This window comes from Emiliania huxleyi, assembly GCF_000372725.1.
Source record: "Emiliania huxleyi CCMP1516 unplaced genomic scaffold EMIHUscaffold_73, whole genome shotgun sequence".
Taxonomy (NCBI): domain Eukaryota; phylum Haptophyta; order Isochrysidales; family Noelaerhabdaceae; genus Emiliania; species Emiliania huxleyi.
The window spans coordinates 114,465-124,464 of record NW_005196528.1 but is presented as its reverse complement, the minus strand read 5'-3'; the positions used below and the strand labels follow the sequence as shown (position 1 = coordinate 124,464).

Genomic DNA, 10,000 nt, shown 5'->3' with positions numbered 1-10,000 from the left:
TGGGCGTGTCGTGGGCGTGTCGCGGGCGTGTCGTGGGCGTGTCGTGGGCGTGTCGTGGGCGTGTCGCGGGCGTGTCGCGGGCGTGTCGCGGGCGTGTCGCGGGCGTGTCGTGGGCGTGTCGCGGGCGTGTCGCGGGCGTGTCGTGGGCGTGTCGCGGGCGTGTCGCGGGCGTGTCGCGGGCGTGTCGTGGGCGTGTCGTGGGCGTGTCGTGGGCGTGTCGCGGGCGTGTCGCGGGCGTGTCGCGGGCGTGTCGCGGGCGTGTCGCGGCGTGTCGCGGGCGTGTCGCGGGCGTGTCGCGGGCGTGTCGCGGGCGTGTCGTGGGCGTGTCGTGGGCGTGTCGCGGGCGTGTCGTGGACGTGTCGTGGGCGTGTCGCGGGCGTGTCGCGGGCGTGTCGTGGGCGTGTCGTGGACGTGTCGTGGGCGTGTCGCGGGCGTGTCGTGGGCGTGTCGCGGGCGTGTCGTGGGCGTGTCGTGGGCGTGTCGTGGGCGTGTCGTGGGCGTGTCGTGGGCGTGTCGTGGGCGTGTCGTGGGCGTGTCGTGGGCGTGTCGTGGGCGTGTCGTGGGCGTGTCGTGGGCGTGTCGTGGGCGTGTCGTGGGCGTGTCGTGGGCGTGTCGCGGGCGTGTCGCGGGCGTGTCGTGGGCGTGTCGTGGGCGTGTAAAGGACATGTCGTGGACGTGTCATGGGCGAGCAAAAGGCGTGTCGTGGGCGTGTCATGGGCGTGTCTTGTGGACGCGTCCCTCTCCCGCGCCTTTGCAACCTCCCCCTCGGATGCGGCGCCACTCCGCTGCGCCGCACTCTTGCTCTCGACAAGCCCAGCCTGCGCCTCGCTCAGCTTTGCGCTCAGCGCCTGCGCCGTCTTGCTCGCCTGCTTGGTCGCGCGCCGCTCAGCCTGCAGCTGCACCTCGAGCGCCGCCAGCTCGTCTGCCGCCGAGCTGCCCTCGTGCAGCGCCGCCGCCTGCCGCTCCACCTCCTTGCGGCTCTGGGCGAGGTCGGCCTCGACGAGGGCGAGGCGCTCGTCCGACGCCTCGATCTGGGCGCTCGCCAGCATCATGTCCCTCCGCTCCGCCTCTAGCTCCGCGCCTAGCTCCGCCACCCTTGCGAGCAGCGCCTCTGCCTCGCCCGCCTTTGCGCTCGCCGCGCCTGCCTCGCGCTGCAGCTCCGCCTGGGGAGGGGGGGGGGGGTGAGGGGGGCGGAGGGTGAGAGGGGGGGGGGATGAGAGGGGGGTGAGAGGGGGGTGAGAGGGGGGGCGGGGGTGAGGGTGAAAGGGGGGGGGGGTGAGGGTTAAAAGGGGGGGGGGGTGAGGGTGAAAAGGAGGGGGGGGGGGGGGCGGGTTTAATTCCCCCTGGAGCTCGGCCGTGCGAGCATCGGCCGCCTGCTGCTGCTGCTGCGCGACGCGGCGGCTATCGGCGAGGTTGGCGGCCGCCTGGGGCCCGAGGTGGGGTGTAGGGCTAGAAGGGCTTGTGCTGGGGCTGGGGCTAGCAGGGGTAGAGGTTGGGGCCAGGGTTAGGGCTACTACGCTTAGGGTTGAGGGGAAGTGGTTGGGGGTGAGGTCCGGGGTCGCCGGCTCGCCTTCTTCAGCCGCGCACTGCTGCTCTCCTCCACCTCCTCCATCGCCGCCACCGCCCGCTGCGCCGCCGCCCTCTCCGCCTCAACCAGCGAAGCCAAGGACGCCGCCTTCGCCTCGCCCTCCGACTGCAGCGCCGCCAGCTCCGCACTAGCCTTCTCCGCCGCGGCCGCCGCGGCCCTGCGCGCCTCCGCGCCGGCCTGTTCACAGCTGCAGCTGTGAAGAGGCCGGCCCGCACTCTCCCCGCGCCGCTGTCGACCGGCCAGCCTTGCGCTCCGAGCGCAGCGCGGCGGTGAGCTCTGCCACCCTCGCCTGAGAGGGAGGGGGGGGACCTCGCCGAGATGCGTACGTGCACGAGGTGCCGCCGAGGTGCCGCCGAGGTGCCGCCGAGGTGCCGCCGAGATTGCACCTCGGCTGCGTCGAGCGCCGCCTGCGTCGCCTGCATCTCCGCGACCTGCGCCTTTGTTGGGCCTCGAGAGAGCAGCGAGCCCGCCTTGAAGGGTCACAGACAACACATCAAGAGTAACACTGTCTGCGGGTCGGCTAATTAAGCGAGCTGAAGGGTCGCTCGAGGATTCGGGGTAGGGGTAGGGGTAGGGGTAGGGGTTCGGGGTAGGGGTAGGGTTCGGGGTAGGGGGGAGCAGCGACCGCCTTGAAGGATCGCTCTCCGAGCGGCGCCTTGCCGCCCTCGCGCGGCCTGCCCGCCGCGGCTGGCGCGTGCAGGCCGACGCCCGCCGTGCCGTCGGAGCGCTCCGCCTCGCCCGCCTGCGCCTCGAGCGAGCCGGCCGTGAGGGGCGGGAGCGCGGTCTCGCGCCGTGTGCTTGCACGGCACACGGGGGCTACGAGCGGGAGACGGCTGCGCTACCGCTCCATCAATGCCGCCGCAGCGGGGCGGTGCAGCGGGGCGGTGCGGCGGGGCGGTGCGGCGCTACCGCTTGAGTAGGGCGGTGCCCTAGGTTGGCGCCCTCCCACATCTACACCCGGCCCGCCTCCTCTAGTTCGTCGTCCGTGTCGAGCTCCGACATCTTTCCGACGTCGCTGCCCGCCTCGGAGGCGCCTAAGGGGAGGCGTGCCCGGACATGTCTCGGACATGTCATGGACGTGTCCTGGACATGCCTCGGAGGCGCCTAAGGGGAGGCGTGCCGCCTGGCCTCTTCCGCGGACTCGTCTGCGGCAGCAGTCGCCCTGGGGGGGGGCACCCGCGATCGAGAAGGAGGAGGCGGAGGAGCCGACCTATGGCGACGAGCTCAGCGTCTCATTCGTAGCGCAGCGTCTCAGTGCGATGTGGAAGGAGGAGGCGGAGGAGCCGACCGAAGCGCAGGAGGAGCCGCTGCCGGAGCCTCGGCCATAGTACGAGGAGCAAGCGTCCGACCGGTCCGAGCCGGTGCCCGACACCATCGACTCGGCGTCGTCGCCCCTATCCTCGCAAACGCGCCCTGTCTATCCACCCGGCACGGCGCGCGGCGCGGCATTCCGACTCTCTGCGCGCGCCTGTCGCGAGAGTAGTTGCGCAGCCAGCGGCAAGAGATGGTGAGCTTGGCGTCGCCGACAGGGACGCCGTCGTGGAGGAGGACGAGGCCACACTCCTTCACCACCGGGTCCACGCTCGCGTACGACGACAGGTCGAGGCTCACACGCGCCATCTTCCTTGTCTCGCCCTTGTGGCCCTGCTGCTGCAGCAGCGTGAAGGTCGCCTCCTTGGCGTCGAAGCCGCCGCCGGTGGTGTCGCGGTACATTGTGCAGACCAGCGCGAGCGTCTCGTCAAACTTGATGCGCCCGCCCTCGGCCGCCCTGGCGCGAGTGGTCGCCAGCTTGTCGCCGCGCTTCCACGCGATCCGGAAGCTGGCGTCGGGCGGCGCGACCACGCCGGCGCGCAAAACCACCTCGTCGACCAGCACACTGTAGTGGTACTTGAACTTGGCGCCGCCCGCCGCGCGTGCGCCCAGCCAGCGGCGAGGCATTGGCGGCGGCGCAGGATTGTGTGGAGCGATTGTAAGTCTCGGAAAAAGAATTTTCAAGATCTCGGAAAGAGAATTTAAACAGGCAACCCTCTCTCACAGCCTGTGCGTAAAGGTGGGGACGTGTCTGTCCTCGACCCAGCCCTAGCTTGGGATGTCCGTTGTATTTATTTATTTAGCCTGTGCGTCGCCCATCTCTCCCTGGAGATGACTGCTCTATTTATTTATTTAGCACACAGGCTCGAAAAAGAATTTAAGAAACTAACAAAACTCCCGTTCCCCTGTGTCCCTGATCGTCCTTACAAGATCCTGCTCGCGCAGAGGGGACCCTGTCCTTCTGCCACCCCTTGTTTGGTGTGTCCGTTTTATTTATTTATTTATTTACAACAAAACTCCCTCGCACAGAATTTAAGAAAGCCAGACGCCGACAGCAGACAGGCTCGACACAGGTGCGGACTGGCGCGTGCTAGCACTATCACAGGCAAACCACCGGAGCCACCAAAACGACTCCGTTAAAAGATCACAAAAAAGAATTTAAACGACACAACTCTCTCTCACAGCGCTCAGCGGACAGGCTCAAAAAAGAACACCCGACAAGCGATCCCACGACAGCGAGTGTGGGGACTACATGAATCATGATCCGTACGTGAAGGGTGGAGGGGCCCGTCCGTCCGCAGAGCTAGGCGGCGCGGGCACCCCCCACTGGGGCCGAGGACAAGAGGCCGTTTGCCGCTTGCTTGTTCTTGATCCAGTTAGGTTAGGTTAGGAGTTAGGTAGGAAGGTGAAGAACAGCCAGGCTCGGACTGGACACCAACGCGGTATGGGTGGACGCTGGACAGATGACGACGACACGCGCGGAGCGACACACAGACAACAACACATCATCTCTCTCTCACAGACACAAACAGGAGGATAAAAATCTCTCTCTCAAACAGGCTCACAAGACACAACGCACATCTGTCATCTCGTCCTTCCAAATCCTGCTCGTGCAGGTGTGGACCCTGTCCTCCTCCGTCCTCCCCCATCCCTCGTTTGGGTTTGTCTGTCTTGTTTCTTTCTTTCTTTACACATCTCACATGACAAGCGATCCCACGACAGCGAGTGTGGGGACTACATGATCCGTACGTGAAGGGTGGAGGGGCCCGTCCGCAGAGCTAGGCGGCGCGGGCACCCCCCACTGGGGCCGAGGACAAGAGGCCGTTTGCCGCTTGCTTGTTCTCTTGATCCAGTTTGATGCGCATCTTGCAACAAAAAACAAAAAGTGCTAAAAATCTCTCTCTCATCTTGCGCGCCTGCTTGTTGATGTTTTCGGCGTCGCCCGCCACCGCCGCCATGGATGGAGATCTGCTGCGTGTAAGGGACCATGGAGGAACTGCTTGGAAAGAATTCCGGCCCACGTGCTCGCCAAGGCGCACATTGTGTAGTGCGTGGATGGGGTAGGGGGTGGGGGTGGTAGTGCGGCTGTGTGTCGATTTGTTTTTGAGATGCATGCACACACATATATGTGTGTGTGCACATGACCTCTCCAGTGACGCTCACGCTCGCCGCCGCCGCCAGCTTCGTCGCCCTGAGCTACCTCCAGGAAGCCAGCTGCGGCCTCCTCATCCTCGGCACCACCCTCTCGTACGGCTTGGTCTATGGCGCCCTCAAGGCGACGAGAGAGCCTCCGATAGCGAGGCAGTCTGAGTGGCGGGAGCGGCAGGTGTCGACGGTCAACGCGGTGCTGCTCGTCTGTGGTAGCCTCCTCTGCTTCGGTGGGCCTCGCCCTGCAGCTCTGCGCCTCGCCCTGAGCTGCTGCACCTCCGTCGCACGCCGCCGCTCTCACGCCGGACTGCGCTCTCACGGCTCGCTCCTCCCGCGCGACCCGCAGCCGAGTGGCCAACCTACGACGCCAGCGAGGGCTGGATCTCGCAGGGGCTCGCCTACTGGCCGGTCACCTTCGCCGCGCTCTTCGTCGGCTACCTGCAGTGGGACGTGCTGTGGATGCTCTACCACTCGTCGCTCCATTTTGACGAGCTGGCGCACCACCTCCTCTTCATCGCGGTCACGCACTACGTGCTGTGGGGGCGCTACTTTGCGCGGCCCTTTGCCTGGCTCTCGGTGACGGAGCTCTCGACCCCTTTCCTCAACTGCCGCTGGCGCGCCGCGTCCCTCCCAATCACCCTCTGCGCCGCGTGGGCGCCCGCGCGCAGGCGGCGCGCGATCGGCGGCGTCTGACTTGCCGCCCCGCGCCCGCAGGTTCCTCGCCGCCACGGGGAGCAAGGGAAGGGCCTACGACACGTGCTCGCTGCTCTTCGCCTCTGCGTTCCTCGCCACCCGCGCGCTCGGGTACGGGATGGGCCTCGTCGACCTCTGGCTCGCGCGCGACCTCTGGAGGCCCGCGCACTGGGGGCTGTACGTCGTCATCGCGCTCGTCCACGCCGGCTACGCCCTCAATCTCGTCTGGGCGAGCAAAGTCGTGGGGGCGGCGCGCCGAGCGATGAAGTCGGGGCACCGCGAGTAGCAGCCTCCACCCCGGCACCACGCGAGGGCAGTCTGTAGGGCCCCCTCCGCGTTGTTTCTTTTGTACGTACTAAAAAGAAATACTCAAAAGAAATTCAGCGCTCCCACCATTTCGGACACCGCTCGCCCAACCGAGAGGTGGCACGTGTTTTGTTTGTAAGGTTGGTGGTTGCAGCGAGAATCGGCGAGAGACTGCGAAGAGAGATAGGAAGAGGCGGACGCCCAAGGGTGGGCGACGGCTAGCGCACCACACCCCTCTCCTTAAAATCCCTGCGTGGTGGCGGCGTCGGATGGCTTTCTTCTTTTCACCTGCTTCGCTCCCGCTTTCGCGCTTGCTTGAGGCCCGCTCCCCGCTTCGCGCTAGTTAGCCCGAGGCCGTCGCCGCAGCTGCCGCCGCCGCTGCCATGCTCTGTCTGGCTCCCTGCCTGATCGCGGTCCTCCTCCCGTCCCCTGCCGCCGAGTCTGCCCTCGCCCAGAGCTCGCTCGTCTATGCGCTCCACAAGCCACGCGGCGTCCTCTCTGCCGTGGGCGAGTCGCGGGCCAGGACGCTCACGGATCTGATGGTTGGCGCGGGAGTCGTGCCGCTCGCTGGCCACGCCGGCCGGCTCGACAAGGAGACCTCGGGGCTCATGCTGATCACAAACCACTCCACTCTGCTGCGTGCAGTGATTGGCCAGGCGCCGGTGCTGGCCGAGTTTGGGGGATCGCCAGTACCCAAGCGGTACACGCTCCTCCTGGCGGGCGCACACGCGCCAGAGAGGCTGGCCAGCCTGAGCGAGCCGATCGAGATCACGCGCGGCGGCCTCAAGCCGTGCGACGGCGCGACCGTGCTGACGGCGACCGCGTTTCGAGACGAGCGGCTGGCGACCGAGTTTCACCTGCTCGGCAGAGATGACACGCGGCGGGTGGAGGCCGAGCGCGCCGCGCTGAGGGAGAGACGCGCCGCCTGTCGCAGTCGCGCATCCGGAGAGCCGATCGCGGCCTTTGTGCCCGAGGGGGGCTGGCTGACACGCGTGGAGCTGGAGATCTCCCAAGGTCGCCACCACCAGATCCGCAGGCTCTGCCGCCGAGCGGGTCTCAAGTTGAGGCACCTGGAGCGCACGCGCATCGGGCCCATCGAGCTCGGCGACCTGCCGCCCGGACGCGTGCGCCCTCTGGACCGCGAGGAGAGGCGGGCGCTCTACTCGCACTGTCTGCCGCGCGTGAGCGCTTTGATATCTCGTGGCAGCGAATTGCGTGTCTCCTTGTGAGCGAATACGCGCGTCGTTCTCCCCGCGTGACCCCCTCGAGACATAACCATAAAACAAAAATTGTTTTCGATTCTTTTCCAAATCCAATCGTGAAACAAAAATGAAAAATAAGAAAGTTACTATAGTTGCAGCGTGACACGGTTCCGCCGCAGTCATGTTCCTATATACAAGTCTAAGTCGGCTCTCTCGAGACTTCCCCAGTTCTTCAGCCGAGTCGTGTCCCTCTCTGCGCCGTGATGGCTGTGTATGGCCTATGGCGGGTCCCTGGCGGGTCCATGACGCTTATGTGTGCGCCTCTTCCTCCGCTCTGAATAACTCTCTCACTCGTCACCGCACTGAAACCTATATGACCTCCCCCACCGGCTGGAGTGTGGAGAGGAAGGACGGACAAACAAAGATGCATGCGGCAGCGCGCCAGAGCAATTCAAAGCTTGCATGCTTGTTCGTAAGCTAGCGCGCCCCGCAGTCATGAAAGGTCGGAGGAGGCCGAGGTTGTCCACGCGGCGTCGCTCGCGAGCAAGGATGGGTCGAGCAGCCCTTTGGCGACGAGCAACCTGTGCTGCTTGGCGAGCAGCGCCTGCGACGGGCAGAGGACGGTCGCGGACGTGTCGCGGACGTGTCGCGGACGGACGTGTCGCGGACGTGTCGCGGACGTGTCGATGTGGTGGTCGCGTGTCGTGTGGAACCTGCTCCCTCGAGAGCACAGCGGCGCCTCCAGCTCGGCGCGTGGTGTCGGGGTACTCTCGATCTAATCTCGGCACATCTCTCGCCTCCAGCTCGGCGCAAGACTCGACGGACGAGGGGGCGCTGCTTGCGAGATCGCAGCGGGCTCCTGGCTGCCGCAGGGAGGGCAGGCCCTCGGACAGGTCGGAGAGGCTGTCCGAGAGGCCTAGACGTCGGCTCATCTCGGGTGATCTCGCGCGATCTCCCGCCGGCAGGTTGCAGAGGCTGCTCGAGAGGCCGGCAGGCAGGCGCCACCGACCCGGTCCCGCCGAGCCAGGAGCAGCCGTCGAGACGCTCCCGCCCCTCTCCTCCGGCGAGACTCGCGGCCGGAACGGCTCCTGAAGCAGCTGCCGCAGCGGCGCTTCGGCGGGCCGCAGCAGCTCGCGGGGCGGGCGGGACGGCCGCGCCTCAATGGCCTCGCAGCTGCCGTGTGCGCTGGAGGAGCCACCCGCCGCCGACGCAGCATCGCCTCCCGCCGCGTCGCCTTCCGCCGCGTCGCCTCTGGCCGCACTGCCTGCACTGCCCGCGGCCGCCTCGCCTTGCCCTCCGCCGGCGCCCGGGCAGCCTCTGCCACACGCCGGTGCCGGGCTGTGCCCCGCGAAGGGCGGGTCCGCCTCGGGCCGAGGGCAGCGAGACGGCGAGCGGGGCTGGGGCGGGGGCGATCCGTTGTCTGCTAGCGACGACTCCGCCGTCTGGCACGCGACGGACCGGAGCCGGGCCTCGCGCGCCGCCGACCCAGTCCGGCCCGGCCGTGCCGCCTTTGGATGCGCATTCGCGCCCGGTTCAAGGCGATGCTGCAGGCGAGCAACGTCAGGCGCGCCGGGCGCGGCGGACGCTCGCGCGGCGGACGCTGCGGCGGTGCCAGCCAGCGCTGGTGTGGTGCGAGCCATCCGCTGGCGGACGGGCGCGCGCGCGGCGCGGGCAGCCCCGCGCTCGGCGGCGGCTCGAGCCGCCACTCGCCGCTGCGCTGCCGCGACAGCGGCGGCCGTGCGGGGCGAGAGCGTTGGATGCCGAAGCGCCTTTGCTGGCGTCCGTCTCGCGGGCGTGGTGGGCCGCCGCTGCCCTCTCACGGCTGTCGCCTTGGCCGGAGGCGGCCGCATGAGAGCGGAGACCGCGGCGTTGTCTTGGAAGGGGTTGTGCGCCGCATGGGCGCGCTCGTGCGGCGGAGGCTTGGCCTCGCGGTGACGCGCGCTGCGGCGTTTGGGCTGCGACGTGCTGTCAACCGCCCAGTTGGCGCCGGCTCGCTCGCTCGCTCGGGATCTGGCGGGATCGGCACCGAGGCGAGTCGACATTGCTCCGAGCACAATCTCGAGCAGCGCGGTGCTGTCGGGAACGCGCCGGCGGAACACGAACCAGGCAGCCGCTGGCCCCAGGGTGTTGGTTTGGGTGTTTTCTGGTCAAGGGGGGCAAACCCCGCAAAGTGACCCGTTTTTACCCACCCACGCCCGTGCGCGCGTATCTTAGAGGTACGCGGCCACACGCGCTGGCGCGCACGGCAACCGGGACTTACACGCGCGACACGAGGGACTGTGTATCCGTGCCTGCCTCGGGGGAGAATAGCCGCCCTCACCCGCTGCCGCGCATCGAGCTCGGCGGGGCTGATACGTGTCATTCTGTGCCGGCGCGTATCTTAGCCAAGATACGCGGCCACACGTGCAGACGCGTATAGCGGTACTCGCGCCCACACGTGCAGCCGCCTATCTTGGCCAACACAGCTCACAGGCGGGCATGAGCGCGTGAAACGGCCCGTCGGCGAAGGCGACTCGCGCTGGCACGTGCACAGAGGGATGTTGACATACGCCGCTACACGTGTGGGCGCCCGCCTAGGGGAACGTACGCGCCCCATGCGTGGGCGTGTATGTCACGCGTTGCACGGGTGCGAGTGCGCCCCCCTATCCGGGCCAAGATACGCGGCAGAAGGGGTGGCCGGCGGTACCGACTATGGCGTCTGACGGTGCGGCCGGATGTCTCGTTCCGTGCACGAGCCGAGCGCGGGCGCCAC

At 67.5% G+C, this 10,000-nt stretch overlaps 4 protein-coding genes across 4 annotated transcripts in view; 3 read left to right on the top strand and 1 right to left on the bottom strand.

The window, feature by feature from the left end:
• The window catches only part of EMIHUDRAFT_453021 (hypothetical protein), a 7,022-nt gene extending 3,470 nt beyond the window's left edge, over positions 1-3,552 (bottom strand). Inside the window, exons 1-8 of the mRNA XM_005760919.1 lie at positions 3,057-3,552; positions 2,877-2,982; positions 2,765-2,798; positions 2,555-2,622; positions 2,217-2,330; positions 1,975-2,058; positions 1,804-1,877; positions 759-1,131 (exon numbers count right to left, since the gene is read on the bottom strand). Of these exons, the coding sequence (XP_005760976.1) occupies positions 759-1,131; positions 1,804-1,877; positions 1,975-2,058; positions 2,217-2,330; positions 2,555-2,622; positions 2,765-2,798; positions 2,877-2,982; positions 3,057-3,526 (1,323 nt within the window). The 5' untranslated portion in view covers positions 3,527-3,552. The remainder of the gene's footprint in view (positions 1-758; positions 1,132-1,803; positions 1,878-1,974; positions 2,059-2,216; positions 2,331-2,554; positions 2,623-2,764; positions 2,799-2,876; positions 2,983-3,056) is intronic.
• A 1,487-nt stretch (positions 3,553-5,039) lies between these two features.
• Positions 5,040-6,026, top strand: EMIHUDRAFT_217242 (hypothetical protein; the record flags this gene model as incomplete). Its single annotated transcript, XM_005760918.1, has 3 exons — positions 5,040-5,277; positions 5,394-5,670; positions 5,762-6,026. The coding sequence occupies 3 exons, from the start codon at positions 5,040-5,042 to the stop codon at positions 6,024-6,026; spliced, it is 780 nt and encodes a 259-aa protein (XP_005760975.1).
• A 403-nt stretch (positions 6,027-6,429) lies between these two features.
• Positions 6,430-7,275, top strand: EMIHUDRAFT_105936 (hypothetical protein; the record flags this gene model as incomplete). Its single annotated transcript, XM_005760917.1, has 1 exon — positions 6,430-7,275. The coding sequence occupies one exon, from the start codon at positions 6,430-6,432 to the stop codon at positions 7,273-7,275; it is 846 nt and encodes a 281-aa protein (XP_005760974.1).
• Positions 7,276-9,143: 1,868 nt separating this feature from the next.
• Positions 9,144-9,738, top strand: EMIHUDRAFT_217240 (hypothetical protein; the record flags this gene model as incomplete). The annotated part of the gene is made up of 2 exons (XM_005760916.1): positions 9,144-9,372; positions 9,692-9,738. 2 exons carry the CDS (start codon positions 9,144-9,146, stop codon positions 9,736-9,738), a joined length of 276 nt encoding a protein of 91 aa, XP_005760973.1.
• Between the last annotated feature and the right edge of the window lie 262 nt (positions 9,739-10,000).